Source organism: Manis pentadactyla, chromosome 8 (genome assembly GCF_030020395.1).
Source record: "Manis pentadactyla isolate mManPen7 chromosome 8, mManPen7.hap1, whole genome shotgun sequence".
Lineage (NCBI taxonomy): Eukaryota > Metazoa > Chordata > Mammalia > Pholidota > Manidae > Manis > Manis pentadactyla.
In genome coordinates, this window is record NC_080026.1 from 99,229,023 (window position 1) to 99,250,268 (window position 21,246).

Sequence of the window (21,246 nt, forward strand, 5' to 3'; positions counted from 1 at the left end):
ACTTTCTTACTTGCCTTTCCTCCTCCATGTGTCATAGACCTCTCAATTCAACATATTCATGACAGAAATTTTAATTTCTCACCAAACAACTTACCCCCAATGCAGCCCTTCCCTTCTCGGTAAATGGCACCACCATCAACCTGTTAATCAAGCCAAACACCTAGAAGAGCCCTCGATTCCTCCTTATCTTTCACTCCACTCTAACCCATCAGCAAGTCCTGTCCAAAGTGTCTTTCCTCTTGAACTTCTCTATGCCATCCTACTAGGTCAAGCCACTACCATCTTCTGCTTTACTGACTCTTCTTTTATCTTTACATTACATGATTACAGAGTGAAATTGGTTTTGTATACTTGCCTACTTGTTTTATTTTTGCTTTTTTATTGGCCTGTCTACCCCGCTAGCCTCTAAGTGTTGCCTGGTTATGTTTACTGGCTTCTAGCAAGCCAGCACTGATGAGGTAATTAAGTTTCCATTGAATGAATAAGTGAATGATGTTGGTATCTGTAAGCTGCAGAGTATGTACCCAGGAATCATAAGAGTCACTACAAAAGCTGGAGCCAAAGCAGAACTATTAGTCAAAGAAGCTAGACGTTCTTTAAGAAGTTAAACATGGACATATCACATGTTATGGATTGAATTGTGTCTCCTCAAAATTCATATGTTGAAGCCCAGCCTCCACTGTGATGGTATTTGGAAACAGGGCCTTTGGGAAATAATTAGGTTCTGATGAGGTTATGAAAGTGGCGCCATCACAATGGGGTCAGTGCACTTATGAGAAGACGCAAGAGAGTTTGCTTCCTCATGCCCTCACCTGCCTGCCATGTGTGGACACAGGAGAAGGTGGCTATCTGCAGGACGGAAACAGGGCTCCCACCAGAAGCCTGCCGTGCTGACACCTTGATCACGGACTTCCCAGCACCAGAACTGTAAAAAATAAACCCTGTTGTTTAAGCCACCCAGTATAAGGTACTTTGTTATGGGAGGCCAAGCAGATCCATGCAACACTTGTGCACAAATGTTAATAGAAGCATTATTTGTAACAGACAAAAAGTGGAATCAACAACTAAATGTCCATCAACTGATGAACAGAAAAACAAAATTTGTTATATTCACATAATGGAATACTATTTGGATGAGGTACTAATATATGTTGTAACATGGATGAACCTTGAAAACATCATGACATTCTGCAAGTGAAAAAGTCCAGTCACAAAAAGCCATGTTTTATAAGATTCCATTTATGTGAAATGACCAGACTAGGTGAATGTATAGTGACAGAAAGTAGATTAGTGGCTGCCTAAGGTTGGGAAGATGGGGTGGGGGTGGGGAATGGGGAGTGACTGATAATGGACACAGGGCTTCTTTTTGAGGTGTTGAAAATTTTCTAGAATTAGATTGTGGTGATGGTTGCACACCTCAGTGAATATACTGAAAACCACTAGACCATTTTAAATGGGTAAATATTATGGCATATGAGATATCTCTCAAAAAAGCTGTTAATAAGAAAAAGAGGAATAAGAGGAAACAGAAGAGAAAGAGGAGGAGAAGTTGTACATTATACATGTAATGTATATCTACGGGCTCACCTTTAAAATATAAATACTCAATTTCATTGAATCTAAGTTGCTCTCAATAAGAAGATGGGTCACTATTTTATGTACCACCAAGAAGGAAAACACCTGTCAGTTATAGCTTTAAGAAGCCATCAGTTGTAAACACACTTCTTGACTTTGGAAATGTTACAATTTTTAAAAAGTTTTGTATCTCAGAATGAAAAGAATGAAATATGTTTGATTTTTTTCAGTTCTAAGCATCAGGTCCTGATGCCTTCTAAATAGGAATTATTTCTTTGAAGGAATTCCTTAGCCATGAACCCATTTATAAGACAAAAGAATCAACATTTATCAAATGAGTACTGTAAGCTGGACATTGGCTTTGCATGTAAATTTGACTTTGAATACATCATCCACTTAATCCCCAACCTCTAACCTTCAAGACAAGCATAATGCTCCTATTTTACAGACAAGGGCATGGGTTATAGAAAGGTCCCATAGTTTAAGTAAAGAGCAGAGCCAGGATTCTGAGCCATATCTCTGTCTTCACAATGCGGCAGAATCACGAATGCCAAGTTCGAGTGAGAAATCTTGCGAGCACAGGCCTTCATTATGCTTTTTTCATGAACCCTATTTTTTCCCTGTATCGGCTATAGGTATATAGATGCCAGATCAATCACATCATCCCACCCCCCCCACTTTTTCTTGGTCACCTCCTCCCAACATCAACTGGTATATATTTTTTAAATGAGAACTATGATCTATATGTGGAGAGTTTTCGGCCACCCCTGAGATCCCTACCTTCAGTATGTGGGTTTGCTATGAAGTCTTCAAGAGCTGCAAGAAGGAAAACGCGGAGATACTTGAAGACGACACAGACAGAACAAAATGAAACATGAAAAACAAAATGAGGAAAAAGTGGTATGAAGGGCAGGCACACCTCAATTTATGCTGCAGATGTTTTCCTGAAAATTATGTGTAGATCAAATTGATTTATAAACTAAATCCTATTGTAAATTCAACAAGAGCACTGTGATGGAAGCTTGTGATGGAAACTTTTATAATGAGAAAATCCTTTTGTGCTCAGAATAGCCAATTTCCAATGTCTGGTTCAAATTCAGTTTTCTTTTTTTTCTTCTTTTCAAGTGAGGCTCACCTCACTTACACATTCCATAGCACCTGCCCCCAGGCCCTTGGCGGGCAGGAATGCCATGAGACTAAAAAACTTTTTAAAGACTTTTAAAACATGCCTATCTACTCTATTTATAACAGTCAATTCCAAAAATGCATTAAATACAATGGGATGCTTCTCAGAAGAGGGTGAGGAAGTGTAAGCCCCGGAATGCAATTCTAAACCTCCACTGGAAGTGGGGCAGGAGGCTCAGAAGAGGAGAGTACATCCCCTGGGTTCCCAGAAGCCGTGGGCCCTTCTCTCCGGACAGCCGAGGGGTGACCGAAGTCAAAGGAGCCCAGTACCCACTGCCAGATGACCCCCGTGGCCTCCTTGCACACACAAAGCAAGCAGCTCCCTGGTCTTCCTGTGTGGTCACAGGCTGCACAGTGGCCATCCACATGGTTTTTTAAAATCAGAGGTGTTATGTATTTTTTTAAACCTGGATTTCCAGAATCACTTGAAAAAACAGAAGACCTGAAAGCTTTGTGCCATGTTCTCACTGGGAATAAAAGCTGAGAAGGGTCCCCTGCAGGCCAGTCTCCCCCATACGGCCCACTCCTTACTGTAGTATGTCCAGCCTGACTCCAGTGGGCATTTCCACTTGAATCACCAAAGAAGGCCCTTCAGAGAAAAGCCCCACTGTGTGGCTCAACCATGTCAGCCCAAGGGCAGCTCAGCTTCACCCCATCCCACAAAGAGCCCACCAGTATCCATGTATCCATGATTGCGACAAGGTCCTTTCTCTACTATTGGGCCAGTTTTCAACACTGATGACACTACCTTTCTCCTTTTTCGAAAAATGTATTACATGTTATTTTTTAGATCCATCGCAAATTCTTTCTGGTTCTCTGGTCTTGAAGTGCCTGCCCCGTTCCCTTCATCTAGGGGCAATCGTTACTCTGTATCAGTGCCATCCCCAGAATCAACACTGGAGTCGCATCTCTGGAACTTGTGCTTCACAGCCATGCCTAATAAATTAATTTTGCCCTTTCAGACTACAGGATGTAGCAAGGAGCATTGATTCTTTTCTTCCTACTTTCCATCAGCATGTTGGAATAATCTTGATGTTATTCTTCTAAGAACCTAATATGTACATTCTTTTCTCTGAAGCACTACTACCAGTGAGCTGGCACCAGAAACAACATACAAAGGCACGGGCACGCGGGTTCACTGTGCTCGAACTGGGGGCAGTGGTAGAGGCACAAATCCTACACCCAGGCAGATCCGGTGTCTTGGGTGGTAGGGGGCATGCTGCCCTGGGCCCCATATGCCTGGGCAGTAAATGAAGCAAAATAGGACATGGGAGGTAAATATCAGTATGTAAACCTCTCCCATGGTAAGGTTTCTTAGCAACCTTAACTCTTAATTCATGCAGGAACCGTCCCGATTCCCCTGGTCTGTTTCCTGTCAGTGGAGTCATGACCCGCTGCTGCCAAACAGACTGAGCAGGAGTACTCTGCCCACACTCTTTCAAGCTCATTATCCTCACGACAACCCACTTATGATCAATTCTATTCTACAAGCGGAGAACCTGAAACTGAGCGTTTAAAAAACAATAACTAGGTTTCCTCCAGGGCACTGTTCTAACCCTCGAAACATGTCAGGCACTGTTCTATGTGTTTCATATGTTGATTCAATTACTCTTCACAACACCCTTATTTGCACTATGATTAATGTTATTATCTTCCTATTACAGAATGGGAAAACTGAGGCACAGATAGGCGGTTAAGTAACATGCCCACATTCACCTAGCTGGCGGATGATTTAGCAGAATTTGGACTCAGGCCATTTGACACTAAAGCTGGGCTTTAACCTCTAGGCTGACTTGCTCAAGGTCACACCACTGGTCATGAGAGCACAGACAGTCCACCCCATGTGGTCAGAATTTAGAGACCCAGGAGCAGCCATGCACTCTGCAGTCTCTCTAGACCACCGTGGGGCCCAGTCTCCGCAGCATCTCCTGAGACTGGCCAACAGGCTGGATGCTCTGCCTTCCCTTGGGGGAGGCTGGAAAAATGATTCCTTGTCTTACTTATTTCTAAAATCTCAAATTAAAAACTTCAAGTGCAGCAAATAGGCCATAGGAAGGAATTCTGGGCCATTCTGCTCATACAGGGGGACGACTCTAATAGTGGTCTCAAAGGGTCTTCTCTAAACACAAGGAACAGAACTCGTATCAATTATCTCTCCTGGTGAGTTTCAGACAACATCTAGTTTGGAAATCTCAAAGTACCCAAGCTCCTGGACCTAATCCTCCTTACCCCTTTAGCCATATATTCCAGTTTTCTTTTGAAGGTCTGCCTGAAGACATAAATGACACCCAAATTCATGAAGCCACCTATTCTGTCTTTTCACAGAAACTAGGGATGCTGGGCTCTGAGGAGTCCCTAGTAGTCACTGACCCAGCCACGAGCACCTGGGTCTTACTAACAATGGCCCTGGGGAACACACTAAAATCATCAATCACTCACCCCCACACATCTTAATAGAGAGTTGATAGGTGGAAGGTTTATAAATCAGGATGAGTCATTCAGTTCACCAAGGGAAAAGATAAATAAATCAACACTCCAATTAATTTTAACATGAAAAGAAAATGCTTGTGAACAGTGCTTCAGCCAAATCCGCAGGGTCTGAACTATCTTAATTATTCACAATGCAAACTGCTTTTACTGCTTGCTGGATAATTCCTTAATGCCTGCCATCCTGCTTCCTCTTCTCTTCACTCATCTTTTCTCCATCCTCCTGTCTTCTCATCCCTGTTCTTTATTCCTGAAGAGCCAAAAGGAAAGATCTGGAAATGGCCTTCCAGGCATCTAATCTTCTTTTTAAAAATGTTAACGGATCTTTTACTTTTAATGAACTTTTCAAGACCCTAATTCACTTGATCTGGAATCCCTGGACTCCTGTAGGCTTAAAAATCCACAGATGGATTCAGGAGACCCCCTGGACTTCCAGACATTGTATGCAGAATTGTGGAGCTGGGGTGTGTCCTCACTCCCCACCTGCCCAGAGGTCCAGTTTTCGTAAAATTCTCAAGGAGGTCTCCGTCCCCTGCCACCTTCCAAAAAGAGCATTAAGCATTTAAGAACTAATCCATACCTGCCTAAGCACTGCATCACAGGGACATTATGATACAGAATGGGAGATTCTAGACTTTGGAGGCAGACAGAGATCTGTCAAGTTAAAATTCCAGCTCTGCCACTTCTACACTGTATGAATTTAGACAAGTATCTTAACTTCCCTGATCATAATAACGACTTCATCACAGGATTACTGGGTGGTTAAACAAAATAATACAGGAAAGCACATAGCATCCATATACTGAAGGGGCAAAATGAAAATGCTCTCTACAGGAGAAAGGAAAAGGTAGATCTAGGTTCATTAGCAATGAACTGCTCTCCTGTCTTTGGGAGGTGCATCTCAGGCTTCATTACAGGTGAAGGTCACTGTTCCACAAAAACAGTGGGGTTGGCATGGCCCCTGGGAAATTCACAAGAATCAGATATCGGAGCACTCTTTTTTGAGTATCATATTAGATTATAATCCTTTTTATGGATCTCACAGTGAAATGCCCAATCTGAATTAAAATAAACCTCCCACCCTCTGCTTCCCCACCCAGTCTACCCACTATCCCTTACCCCCAACATAATATGATAAGCGAGGTCTAAATGTTTCAATTATGTAAAATTCAAGGTTGCATCACTGTAAGAGAACTAAAATGACCTGAGGGAGCATGCCCAGCCAGCCACCTGGTGTCCTGCTGCAAGACATCTCCATCCCAGAAGCAGCCTGTTTCTACCTGGGCAGGCCAGTTCTGGGGTAAATACCAACAGGAGGATTCTAGACCCTCTGGCTGCTCGGGCTTCCAGGACAGCATTAATGATTCCAAGAACATCCTGCTTAGTCAGCTCCTGCTTTATTGGCTGGACTCCAGATTCCAGGGAGATAGGGCCAGGCAAACACTGGGGTTCACAGGACCCTACACACTGCATTTATGCTTCCCAAGGCAAAATGGCCAGAAAAAAAGAAACTTTAGCTCAATTAACTGAAACTAGGTAGGGACTGGAGCTAATTGCCATTCTCTACATATCTGATTTTACATGATGAATTGAATTGTGGGGTGAACTGCCTTTAAAGAATTATGCCATTTCCCTTTGGCATTAGAGAACTATAATTTGGAAGCCATTTGTAGTGGCCATAGTTTTTCTCACCAAACCATGTTCTAACAGAGACTGTTGGTTTTTCAAATGACATCAATCCACCCACTTGCTCACCTTGGTGCTTCTCAGGTGATCGCTGCTCATCTATACTGTCATCTTTAAAGTCTTTATTATCAGCTTCACTCCCCACTTAGAGAAGCAAGTTAAAAACAAAGTGCAGGAGAGTTAGAATGTACCTAGGATGAATAAAAAATGAGAACCACATATCCCAGGTGGACTATTGGGATAGAAGACTTAGGGCCCGAAACCCAGAAGGCTGGAGGGTCACTGCCAGGACTCATGAAGCTCACAGGCCACAGGTCCATTCTCTCCACCACAGGTGTTTTGCCCTTCCTCCTGGCTCTGACTGGCTGCCATGCCTCCTTTCCTTCCCCAGTCCTGGAAGGTGGTCTCATAACCAAGGATCCCTTCACTAGGCAGCACAGTTTCAGAGAGCACAGGGTCAAGGAGGGCATAGGCTTACCTGGTTACCTGGCAGAGGTCATGAGCAAAGGGGAGAGGGAGGTGGAAAGTCTTGGTGGTGCGTAAAGAACCAAACCTCCCAGCAAGCTAGAGATCTGGGGCAGTAAGCAAGTACATAGGAATCTTCACTGCTTGGAGTATCAGAGAAGTTTCAGAACAGAGAAGTCCCTGAGCAAGCCAACTGTGCCTCTCCCAACATGAACTTGGTGGCTACAGAAGGGTTTGGAATTTTCCAACCATTTCTCCACAATTGGCCTGTTGCTTAAGTTGGGGCACAGAGAAAAGATGCTTTCCATGAGGGTGGTGATCTTAATCTCTGTCTCTCTCCTTTGCCATATTTGCTGAATATCCAGGGTGTTACAGTTCCATGGACCCAGACACACTCGGGGTTCAGCTGATCTAATTAGCTCCAGATGTGTCTGCTCCAAAAATAGAGAATTAATTATTCTAATTTCTATTCTAACCAATAAGGCATGGCCTAGGCCCATGGCTCATAGTCCCAGATTGGGAGAGGAGCTGTGTTCCTTCTGAACAGTTCCTAAAAGGCCTTGCACCCCACCTGACTGTGCCTTTGAAAGTTGTATTCTTCAGAGCTGAGCACATGGATGTGAATGTGCTTTACTGCATAGTTTCCAAGTCTCCGTGGATCCACATGGAGAATACTGATGGATGCGCCTCCTTTGCAAAGGTCCACACACTACACGAAGGGCTGTGGGCAATTCCAGTGCCCAGAGTCTCAGCCCAGAAATCAAGAAAGCAGAGCTGCTTCTCATCGATGCTGAAGATCCGGACCCAGCTCCAGCATCAGCTCCCTAGAGCAGCTTTTCCTTACCCCACTGAGGTGCTCACTCCTGCCCCTTACAGGCACCCTGCCCTAGGCTCCCCTCCACTGATGCAGCAATTTGGAACATCTGTCCCTGAGCTGGAGCTCCTGGGATTCAGATCTTGGTGGTGCTGCCCATTACCTATGTGATCCTGGGGGAGATCCTTAGTTTCTCCAAACCCCAGTCTCCTCATCTATAAATGAGGATGATGGCAGTGGAAAGGTTCAGATGAGTGAATGAGAAAAAGCTTAGGTGATGGACTAGAGTTACTAGAGCACAGGAAGTCCTCAATATACTTTCATCACTGTTTTTGTTACCACTACTATGACTTGTCAGATTCCACGTGAGACTTTGAGCTCCTTGAAGGCAGGAAAGTTTCTCTGTCCTCCCCTGTGGCCCCAGCACCCAGCACAGTATGTGGTGCAGGATAATACATACATGCCTAATGGATGAATGAATGATGTCAACCCAGTAAGCGGTGCTGGACTACTGACACTCAGCTTTCCTAGGCAATGGTTGCCTTACAAAGTCCTCCCCTGCAGTATCCTCAGAAAGGGGAGACTGTCATAGGGCATGTCAGGCGGAGAGGTCCTGAGCATGGCAGGAACAGGCAAAGGCCAATGGATGGTGCAGCAAAACAGATGAGCACTGGTGCTGACCGATGGGTGTTCTTGGGCACATGCACTTCTTTCCAGCCTCAGTCCGCCCCTTGTGTGTCTTAAGTAGAAACTGGAACTCTTAGGAAGATGGGGTTATTATTTCAGGAAAAACAAGATGGGGAGGAGGAGTATGATCTCTCTTTCTCCACCTGCCCCAGTGGACTCTACCAAGACTAAGAAAACCAGCAAGTTCTCAACAGGCACTCCTTCTGAAGTCACAACAGAAGACAACTGGCGTCCCCAGTAATTCTCTCCCACTGATCTGGGAGCCAGTTCCTCCCATTACAGGACCTCAGTGTGCAGTGTTCCACCCTGCCTCTCTCTGAACCCATGCGGCAGGAAGCTTGTGACATGCCTGCTGCCGGCCACAGGCCATGGGCAGCTCACAGAGCTGCCCTGCACAGTTGGACACTGTGTAATCATCACTGGAGAGGTGTTTCTGTTCCTCCTCCTGTGACCTCAGGAGGAGGTGAGGACAGGGAGCTGGCAGGCAGCCAAGAAGCCATGGTGGCCACATGCCCACATGGAGGGGAGTAACAACCCTCTGAAGCTGGCACTGCCAAGGTCCCATCTGCATCCCAGACAGCACCAAGGATCCCCCTGCAGGATCATTACCTCACCTGGGCCCTGACTCAATAACCCCGTGATGCTGTAGGCTGAGACCCCAGGATCTACTTCTAAAAGGGTCTTCCTGCCAATGTCCTGGAAGCCTCTGTTGCCAAGTGATACGTGACCCTCATTCAGGAGGCCTACTCTCCCGGAATCCAGGGAAGGAAGGGGGGCTCTGTACAGCTGGAAAAGGTGTGCTTGAACAGACCTTTCTGATTTTAGACACAGTATTTAATATCTTATTTGGAAATGCCAAATAATATTGGAGGAGGGCATGCTATTTTTATGATTTTTCAGGAAGGGTCATGGACTAATAAGAGGTTCGGAACATTGCCCAGAGGGTTCTTACCCCTGCTGTGTGTACATATCACAGTGCTATTTATAACTGACATTGTTGCCTCACTCCTAACAGTTATACATGGAAACAACATAATAATTGAGAACCAACAGATGTACACATCCCTTTAGCTTACCTACTTCTTCTCTCAGATCTAGAATATTCTGGACTTTCAGCAAAAGCTAAAAGCTTTTTAGCAACAGCTGAAAGGAGCTGACCAAATGCCCTGTATAGAAACAAAGACCCCTGTCCCGATTGTCTTCCCCCGGGAGACTCTGACACGTCCTGGCTTGAGAACCCAGCCGACTCCTTCCCCAGGCATCAGATGCGACGGGAAGGCCCCTGCAACCACAGACATTTGTCAGGGTGATTTGGTGCGGTTCAGCACGGAAAGCAATTTCTTACTCAGAAAATCATTTATCATGGACAGTCTGTCGAAAACAATCTCATTTCAAACCCTTCTCAGAGCAGAAAGAACTGACAACTGGCACGAAGTAATCTACAATGTGGCCATGGGGGCTCATTTATCTTCCCCTCCCCCAGCCCAGGACTTGATGTTTTCAGGAGAGAAGAGGAATAAATCACATCGGCTCTGAGGAAACCTGTTCACCCCTATAAGAGGGGCGTCAGATAAAAGTGGGGGGCCATCGGGATGGTCACACACTCCTGGGTGTATAACTGGAGATGTTTTATGGTCTCCGTTTCACTAACAGCCTGTAGCCAAAATAACTTCACTATTCTAAAAGAGAGGTGCACTTCCCTCATGACAAATAAGGTCTTTTTGTACTTTTGGTTCATCATAAAACCCAGATCCTTCTACTTTGGGAGTAATTAAGGAAAGGTTTACCTCTTTTTTTATATAATCTGACTTCTTTGCCTGGGGCAGTATTTCCTTTGCCACACCATGGCATGGAGTTTATGGCATATTAGATAATTATTTTGTGCATGCCATTTCTACTCCTTGGAAACAGCCAGAAATCAAGCAATTTGGAGAAAAGCAGAGGATGAAAAATTTTCCCTATTAAATTCCTGGCATTCTTTTTTTTTTCCTGAAATTGGTTACATAGGAAAAGTGATCACTTTCTTTACTGAGCATCTGGCTGAACCCAGACTCCAGTTCTGAGGTTCACCAGGCCCCAGAAAATGCCTATGACTTTCAGAATGACATCATTCGCAAGCTCTGGTCAGTGACTTGGAAGGTCCTGCCAAATGCAAATTCTGGCATAAATGCTATACTTCCTGGGAACAAATAAAAACCAGACTTATAGATGGGCAGCTTCTGCCAGTTCTCAGGAAGATTCACCTTATGATTGTAACAACTTTGCTTCTGAAATAAATCACTATTAGAGTATGACATTTTAGGACCTAATTGTCCCCAAACTGTTTTCGTTTCACTGTCATTACCAGGAGTCTGAAATTTTGACTTTGAAAGTGTACATGATTTCACCTAAGAAAACTGTAGGGATTACAGTTAAAGGTATGGGCTCAAACCCTCCTTGTGCCAGTTCTGGGCTATCACGTTAAGTGAGTCACTCTGATCGTCCTGTGCTTCAGTTTCCCCACTATACAGTGCGGGCTGCACTGGTACCTACCTTGTAAGCTGCTGTGAGGATTAAATGAGGTGACCCTTTGGAGGGCTTAGCACAATGTCTATCACAGTGTAAGCACTCAATTAAACATTTTTTAGCAAATCCTCCGCCAGTGATAAATTAAGGGATGGGCCAACTCTCAGATTCCTGGGAGCTAATCTGTAAGAGATGACCAGAAAACTAACAAGATGGTAAAACGGGATTTTTGAGGGAGAGTAGTTATCATATTTGATCAGGAAGGATATTTGGAAAAGTCACTTGTGGGGAAGGAGATCTCTGTAAGGACAATTTAAAAGACCAGTGGGTCTCTGAACTGCTCAGGCAGCTGAGGAACTTCTATAATAGCTTTCTTCTTCCTCCTCTTTCTCTTCCCCTGCATAATGCTCAGTCTCTCCAATGAATAAATATTTCACAAATATAGGAAGACTATCAACTTGAAGGCATACAAAATGATTCACCTGTCTTGGCATCTCCTTGGTCAAACCATGCTCTGAGCTAACTGGACACTGGCCCTAAATACTCTCACTGTTTTCCTCATTATTTAACCACCTCCAGCAATCAGAAATTCTAGGTTGGCCACTGGTAGTCACATGTCACTCCTCATGAGGCACCTACCCACAACCCTCACTACCATCAGGGCCAAACCCCAAGGGACGAGGGGACCTCGGGGCTCAGAGTGAGAACCAGCACTGCTTGAGACAAGAAAAGAGAAGTCCACCATGAAAGCCACATCACTGTGACTCCCCAGGGGGTGTTTTTGGGAGGTGGGGCTGAAATTCTTATGTAGGGATGCACGTTTACATCATTAGCAATACAAATAGTTGCTGACTCTCAAAATTAACGAAGCAGTTTGTGGCCAAGAGTTTTTCGTTTTTTTAATGATAACAAGGCCATGTTCTGGAAGGAACATGGAGATTAATAACCACTCCAAGTCCATCCCAAAGTATGGACATAATGGGAAATAAACAAAGATGGATCAACCACTCAAGAAAGCTTAACACCAAGAGTTAGCTCAGTGTATCTTCCCAATTATGTCATGCAGAGGCATCTCCCTCACCTCATTAACTGGTATACACATAGAACAAATATATTAAAATTGTAATAGTAATGTAATCAAGCATTATTTAGCAGAAAATCCACTGCAAAAAAAGCATTCTATATGATAAGGTCAAATAGCAAAAATAATAAAAAGAAGTATTTAAAAGCAGATTGTTTAAAATTCACATCTTTCACTCTACTTGTATTCATCATCGAGAAGGAAGAGCATTTATTCATCCTACTGTCTGCCAGGCACATGCTAGGAAGTTACTCATTTCCTCACCTCAGTGTTAAGGCAAGTGGTACCATGGCCACTGTGTACATGAAATGACTGACTCACATAGATTGTAACTAGAAGTGCAAGGTTACACTCTTAAAAAGAGGCAGACCTGGATTTGAAACCCAATTCTGTCTGAGTCAAAGTCAATGCTCTTCCCACATTGCTAGCCCACACCTAGAGCTGTGATGGTACGTGGAACAAGTCCCCTGACATGAACCAGGGTGGGATTCACATGCTGACCATGAATTGCTTTTACTCTAGAAACCAAAAACAAAGAGTAGTGACCATAGCAAAAGAAAAAAAAATCAGAAAAGAACAAGTGCTGGCAAGAATATGGATGAATTGCAGTCTTTGTACATTGTTAGTGGGAATGTAAAATGGTACAGCTATTATGGGAAACTATTTGGTGATTCTTTGTATAGATAAACTGAGAATTATCAGATGCCCCAGCAATTTTACTCCTAAGTATATAAGAATTGAGAGCAAGATGCAAATAAATATTTGTGCAGAAATGTTCACAGCAGCATTTTTCACAATAGCCAAAAGGTGGACACTGCCCAAATACTCATCAACAGATGAATGGATAAACAAAATGTGATGTATCCATACAATGGAATGTTGCTCAGTCATAAAAGGAACGGAATACTGATATAGGCTACAACATGGATAAACCTTGGAAAGAGAATGCTCTGTGACAGAAGCCAAATGCAGAAGGTCACGTAAGTAGAGTTCCATGTATATGAAACATCCAGATGAGGTAAAGCCATAGAGACAGAAAGCAGCCTGGTGGGTACCAGGGAAAGGAGGTGACTGCTGAATGGCTACAAGGTTTCTGCTTGAGGTTATGAAAATGTGTTGGCACTAGGAAGAGGTGAGAGCTGCACAACACAGTGAATGTTCTAAATGCCACTGAATCATACACTTTAATAGAGTTAATGGTTGATTTTATCTTGTGTGAATTTTACCTCAATTTAAAAAAACAACCAAGAGTTGTAAGTGTAGAAGACAATTTCACAACTTTCCCATTCCACTCTGTCTACTGTGGATGAGGAAACTGAGCCACATAGGTCTAACTGCCCGACCTGGAGTTATAAGGCTGAAGTTCTGCTGGCAAGGTAGGGGTTAGAGATGAGCCCTCTGCCAATTAATGTAAGGCCCCCAAGGGACACTGGAGTAAAAGGAGAAAAACATCAATAGGAATATACATATATCTTCCTCAAGCATATGAGCACATGTCAACTCCTGACTCTTGTGCTCAAAGCTATGGTTCCTGGGAAGTCTTTCTCCACCCCCACCCCAGGGACAATGCCTTGTTTCTATGTGATCACGAGTCATGGAGAACTAAGCATCATGGAAAACCCTTGACTGCCCACAACAGAGCCATTTACATGTTCAGGAGGAGTACGTTTCATTTGCTTCTGTTTGAGCAGAAGCAGATAACCTCACACAACAATCTGATTACTATTTAATTTCCATAGCTCGTTCATTACTGAAGCCATACTGTCTCAAGAGAAGGACCTTAAGTAACTCGAATTTTCCCATGCCTGGACTGACAAATACTTAGCCTGGGCTTTAGTTGGGACCAAGCAACTGGGGAAATCATGGTTACTTTATCCACTTTTGCTGATACTATCAAAATCCTGAAATACCCAACACCTTGAAATTACATTGTCCCCTCTTTTACTATTTGTACATGTGACAGGGAGAAAATTATGCTTGATGGACATGTTTCAGACACACAAATCCTTGAATAGATACTTATCTACTTGCTCTGATTACTTGTCTCTTATCATTGAACAGTTAGCTTCAGCAAGAGAAGTCATGAGGCAGGAGGCACATTCTTTCTTCACTGGCCTGGCTTTCTGAAACATGTGGTTTTTAAGTTGTTGCTTTGCATGCATGAGAATACATGTGAAGATACAGTGGGTGTATTGCATACGCATGTGTATAATGAATATTTCTTCTTGTTGAAAGGTACAGTGAAACTGACGATAACACTTCTCAACCCAATTCTCCAAAGAGTTTGTAGTATTTAGGTCTAAGCCTCTTAGACACTAAGCCTCTCAACATTTCTAAAGATCTTAACTGAAACTCAGTTTGTCTAGGAGGAAAATTCCAGTCATTAAAGTCAACAACCTAGAAGTCACTCTTGATTTTTCTTTATTTTCAACTAAACAGCTTGTTCTGTCTGTGATGCCTCTAGCATGTGCTCACCACCTTCACTGCCTCCATCCTAGCCCAGGGCATCATTCTCTCAACTGGGACTGGTGAAACAGATGTCCGATATTCTCCTTACTTTCATCTTGCACCCCACACTTTATCCTCCACATCACAGGCAAAATGACTTTTTTGATAACAGCTTTACTGAGTTATAATTTATATACCATACAATCCAAACCACTTAAAATATACACTCAATGGTTTTTCAGGTATTCACAGTTGTGCAACCATTATCACAATAAATTTTAAAATGCTTTGCTCAACTCCAAAAGAAACCCTGTACCCTTTAGCCAACAATCCCAAATCTTCCCACCCCTGCAAGTGCTAAGCAACTACTAATCTATTTTCTTTCTCTGCATATTTGCCTTTCTTGTACATTTTGTATAAATGGAGTCAAATAATATGTGATCTTTTGTGACTGGCTTCTTTTTCTTGACATAATGTTTTCAAGGTTCATCCATGTTGTGGCATGTGTCAGTATTTTGTTCCTTTTTATGGCCAAATAATATTCCATTGCATAGATAAATTACCTTGTGTTAATCCAAGTGTTCATTGATAGGCACTGAGGGTATTGTCACTTTTTGGTTATTGTAAGTATTGCTGATATGAACATGTGGGCACAAGTTTTCTGTGGACATATGTTTTCTTTTCTCTTGGGTATGTGCCCAGGAGTGGGATGGTACATCTTATAGTAGGTAACTCTATACTGATTTTTGAGAAATTGCTAGACTGCCTCCCAAAGTTGCTGCACCATGTCGTATTCCCACCAGCAAGGTACAAGGGCTGCAATTTGTGAACATCCTCATCTTTGCCAATACTTGTTGTGTGCTATCTTTTTTAATATAGCCATACTAGTAAGTGTGAGGTGGTATATTTCACTGTGGCTTTGACATGCCCTTCCCTGATGACAAAAGTGTTGATAAATATCTAACTTTCATTCATTGTTTAGTTTGGTTGTGTTTTTATTACTGAGTTGAAAGAGTTCTTTATGTATTTTAGACACAGGTCTCTTGCCAGATATATGATATGCAAACATTTTCTCCCATTCTTTGGCTTGTCATTTCATGTCTTGGCAGTGTCCTCTGAAACACAAAAGTTTTATATTTTGTTGAGGTATAATTTATCTACTTTTCTTTCGGAACCATACCTAAGAATTAACTGCCAAATCCACTGTCACAAAAGTTTAACCCCTATGTCTTCTCCTAAAAGTTTAATAGTTTCTGCTTTTACATTTAGGTCTTTGATCCATTTGGAGTTAATTTTGTATATGCTGTGAGGTAAGGGTCCATCTTCATTCTATTGCATGTGGCTCTCCAGTTGTCCCAGCACCATTTTTGAAAATACTATTCTTTCCCCATTGAATGATATTGGGACCCTTGCCAAAAAGTAATCAACTATATAGATGTATGGGCTTATTTCTGGACTCTCAATTTTGTTTCATTAATCTGTATGTCCAAAATGGCTTTTTAAAAGCAGAAATCAGAATTTATTGCTCTCTCAGTAAAATGGCTCAATCCCCAGCACAAGTGACCCTCTCTTCCAAGGGTTCTTACTGGGAGGCCCCAGATTCCCAAAATGCCCTTGGAAAATATTCAGAGAGCCCACGGACTTGGAAGAGAAAAACTACATCTTCACTTTTATTAACCTCTAACTCAAATTTAGCATGTCCTTTAATTACAAATGTAGGCAACAAACTAGAATAGTATTAATAATACAGCTGACTTTGTTAGCAATAAAGCCCCAGATATTTATATATGATTACAATTGATGCCAATATCTCAAAATATCATTTACATTAATCCTACTTCAAAATTATAGGGGTGTATTAGAACTGCTGCACTTGATTTTGATGATAATGCACTGATCAAGAAGCACACATACTCTATCATGAATTTGTTTTTCATATTCTGGTAACTGTGTTTCATCATAGTTGATTTTTCTACGATCCAATGTTTTTATCTTACATATCGTCAAATCTTCTAAGAAGAGGGTCATAGTCTTCACTAGATTCCCAAAGGAGTCCTCAGCACAAAAAGTTAAGAAACGCTGCTTTTCCTATTACCAGTTTTATTTTCTTCCCAGCACTGAGCATCAACTGAAATGTTATTTATTTATTTATTGACGTGTTTATTATCTGTCTCTTTCTGACACTATAATTGGTAAGTACCCAGTGATTAAAATAGTGTCTGCTACATAATAGCCATTAAATAAATATTTATTTGGTTAATTACTGAATCATCAGTCATTTTCTAAACAAGAGATAAGTCATCAGCTCAATGAAAATGAACACTACTGATACCAAGTAAACGATGTATAATTCATACTGAAAGTGATTTCGCATTTATACCATCATCATCAGATAAATGTCAGTATGCCCTATGTTCTGTACTAAGTCCTTGATGTGTAGGATCTCATTTACTGGTCTCAGTACTAAGGAGTGGCAATTATTATTATCCATATTTATAGTTGTGGAAACTAAGGCTCAGAGAGGTAAATTTCTCCCGAAGGTCACACAGTTAACAAAGGATTTGCAACTAGTCTACCTGCTTCCAGAGTATCAGTTTTGAGCTATAGCAAAACACTTACAGGAAAAAAAAAAAAAAAAAAAAGGAATTTCAGAGAAAGAGAAGAGGATTTTTCTTATTGTTCAACTGAGAAAGCTGAGATCCTATGAAGTTAAGAAATACGCCCTAAGATATATTCAGGGGAGATTTCCAGAAAAATGTTCTTTCCATTGTCCTGTTGATGAGCCACAGCAGGAAAACCCCTTAGCAAAAATACAGCAGACCTGGGTGCTAACAGATTGCCTCCTATGAGAGGATAAATTTCTGAGAAGGTTTGCTCTGCAAGCATAATTAATACTAACAGGCATTAACTGAAGTCTGTTCTTTCCTTTCCTGGGGTCCAGCTTGCTTCTCTAAATATTAGACTCGGCCTCATTCAGGACATTAAGCACTTCATTAAGCTGAAATCCAAGTTAATTTGATTGCACAATTACAAACTGTCCCTGACTGGAGATTGTCTCATTTGTCAGGTGGCAAGGGGGTAGCATGGCCTGTGCCATGCCAGATCTGCATTTTATCCCCAGCTGGAGGGATCAGTGTTTTCTGGCTGTGACCTCATCAAGCCATAGAGGAGGGCAGTTAAGTTGGAGCAGGGCGACAGACGTTCTCCTTACTAAAGTTGCCCAGGGCACCAGAAGGCCCATCCATCAGGTCTGCAAGGGAAGAGGGCACAGGAAGCATCCTGGTCAGCTGCAGACAGCAGCAAATGGGGTCAAACCAAAGACCCACTGTGCCCAGGATGGCTCACACACATGGGCAGTAGGCATCCTGGTGGCCCTTTCCTGTCCCCGTGCAGTTTCACTTCACCAGCTGCAGGCTCACGGGACAGGTTGTTCAGCTTGGGTATACACAGAGGCCCAGGAGATGGATAAACCATGTTGTTTTCAACAGTGATTTTGCTGACAGGAACAGACCCTGCAAAGACCAGGCTTTGTGAAGTCGCATTTCTCTCTCCTCTGCTGTTCATGCACGTGATGAAATGACCTCCTCCTAGTCCTCTCCAGGAGACACCCCTCCTCGGCCAGCCCAGTCCCTGGACTGACTCTGCCATATAGATGTTAACCTTGCCTGAAGAGGCCTGGCCTTGGAATATCATGCTGATAAACATCTTTGCCTGGGTGTCCTGTGTCAGCCAGATATTAACAATGTGATAGGTGGTGGTGGGAGAGCTTAATCTACCAGAGAGTCTGACAGTGTGAAATACGGTGGGGACTTTCAGTACATGGTATTTGTCAGCCTCCAAAACGGCCGGAGACTGAGGTCGACCACCTGGGCAGTACCCAAGGTTATGTGATCTTGCACCAATAACAACTCTGAATGCCAAGGTCTGGTAAGCTTCCCTGGTTGGTAATACTGCTTGCAGGTTGTTACACATGGATGCTGAACAAGTAAGTCTGTCTTTGACTCCACAGGGAGAGAAAAATGGGAGCTCCATGCTTGTAACTTTCCTGGATATGCCCTATGCACCTCTTCCCTCGGCTGATTTTTATCTGTATCCCTTCCCTGTCCTAAACTGTGAGTACAGTGGCTTTCAATGAATTCTGAGATCCTTCTAGCTATTTATCAAACCTGGGGGTGGTTTGGGGAGCTCCCTGAACTTGCAGTTGGTGTCAGAAGTGACAGTCAGTGGTCTTATGACCATCCTCCCTACTCCCTTCCTCCATATTATCTAAATTCTACCTGTTCCTGGGACCCTAACTCTGTCTCCATCCCGGTGGACGCCCTATATTACTGCAGCCCATAGAGCATGCTCTCTTCTGGACTCAAAGCTAGGGTTTCTCAAACTACTTTTGCACAAAGCCCACAGAAGGATATGTATTTTACATCACGAACCAGTACACACATATGTTTATGCAGTATATATAGCTCTATGTATAAAAAATAAACAAAAGTTTCATAAAATCACACTTATCTTCTGGAGCAGTATTTTTATCTAAGGCTGTTCAACCGCATCTTTTCAAAATGCTTGTTGCAACCCACCCCACTGCTTTCACAAACCATTAATGAGTCGAAATTTGCAGTTTTAAGAAGCTCAGGTCTTGTCCACCACCTCGATAATTAATCATGTCACTGCTTTGCAATACATCTTGCTTTTATTTCTTAACTTTAGTGTGTTCACATGTTGTCTCTCTAAAGACCTCATTAAGAGCTTCAAAACAAACCTCCAAAGAACAACACACTAGTATATTCATTTTTTTGGCCACTTTCATGCTGGGCACTGTACTAAGAGCTTCTTTGTAATCCTTTCCACACGCTACGCAAGGTAGATATTATTACCATCCCTCATCACCATGTCACACCATTTCACAAAGGCAAGAACCTATAGCTAGGAAAGGTTAACAAGCTTGCCCAAGGACAGCCGACTCTGAAGTGGCACAGCAGGATTTAACCAAGAAAGATCTGATTCCGGATCCTGCTACTGACTACTAGGCAATGTTGCTGTCTTCCTAACCATTCCCACTCCTGGCCAGAGCCTCCCAGCTGACCCTCAGCCCCTCAGTGAACAGGGCATCGCCAACACATGAGTGCATAAGACTGGTCTGGGCAGCTCGAGCAGGAGGACGCTGACAGATGTTTCCTCTTCAGCCAGTGCACTTTTCAAGCAGGAGTTGGTGACCTTCTGCCCGAACACAGCAGCCTCAGGCCTGTCTGTTACGGTTCCCCTCACCCATCTCAGGGGAGTCTCCTCTTCCGGAACGCCAGTCACCCCTGCCTGCTTCCCTTCTACTCCGCCTTTCCGGCACCAATTAAACTGTCACAGTTGGCTGGCTTGGAGACAGGTGGGCAGGAAGAAATCCAAGGGAAGCAGGGAGATGCGGCTTCTCTGGCAAGCTGCTCTTCTGCTTTCTGTCAGACTGGACTGAAGACTGGTCAGATGGGCCCCCAGAGGCCTCCAGGAGCTCCCCAGCGGTTGGTAAGAGACACAGCCTTGTGAAGAAGTGGCAGTTGCTCACATCTGTTTGGGCACCCCAAGGGTGGCAAGGTCCTGGGGCTGCAGATCTGGGTCTCAGATAGAATGATTTCAGCCGGAGATTATCTGCAGCCATGAACCGCAGCCCAAGGAGGAAATTTTCCTCTAAAAACAGGTGCTAGTCCAAGTATAAGAGAAGCAGAAAACTGAGTACTTAGATCATGCCCCATAGACCCAGCTCCCCTTACATACGGCCTTCAGTGTTGCCTGGTATTCCAGGAAGAGCTGGAAGCCTAGGGCCTCCTTTCCTAGTTGCATTAGCATTGCCCTACATTTTCAAGATTTCACATGCACAGTTGGGGAGGGGTATGACCACTCAAGGAGAAAGAACACACTGCAGAGAGACTCACGCTTAGAGATGTTCTATATGCCAGGAGGGGGAGAGTTTCCAATCAATCATCAATCTCTGCTTAACCTTTGGGAATGAAGACTGCCTTCTGTCAGCCACATTATCTTCATGGCAGAAGAGACAGGAGGGAGTGAGCAGATAAACCAACCCTCCAGAGCAGGAATCCTTAGCTCAGGGTCCATGGACCGACTTAAGGGTCCCAGCAAACAAAACTCCTAGAGCGTTCATCAAATTCCCAAAGGGGTGCTTGACCCACAAAAGGACCACCACCACTGGTGATCTACACACATTGCTTCCTATAATTTTACTTGCTGTAGCTACTGACTATTACTCCCTCTCGCCTCCTCCAAGCACATGTATGTGTGTGCACAATAGACACACAACCAGGCAATGCCC

General features: G+C 43.3%; 1 protein-coding gene across 33 annotated transcripts in view; it reads right to left on the reverse strand.

Moving 5' to 3' along the window:
- Positions 1-21,246, reverse strand: part of KCNMA1 (potassium calcium-activated channel subfamily M alpha 1) — a 702,509-nt gene that overhangs the window by 313,069 nt on the left and 368,194 nt on the right. The window contains exon 4 of one of the 33 annotated variants that reach the window (XM_036928584.2): positions 14,923-16,048. The exons of the other annotated variants lie outside the window; for them this stretch is intronic. Coding sequence (XP_036784479.1) covers positions 16,024-16,048 — 25 coding nt within the window. The 3' untranslated portion in view covers positions 14,923-16,023. Of the gene's footprint in view, positions 1-14,922; positions 16,049-21,246 lie in introns of those variants that run through there. 33 annotated transcript variants of the gene reach the window in all.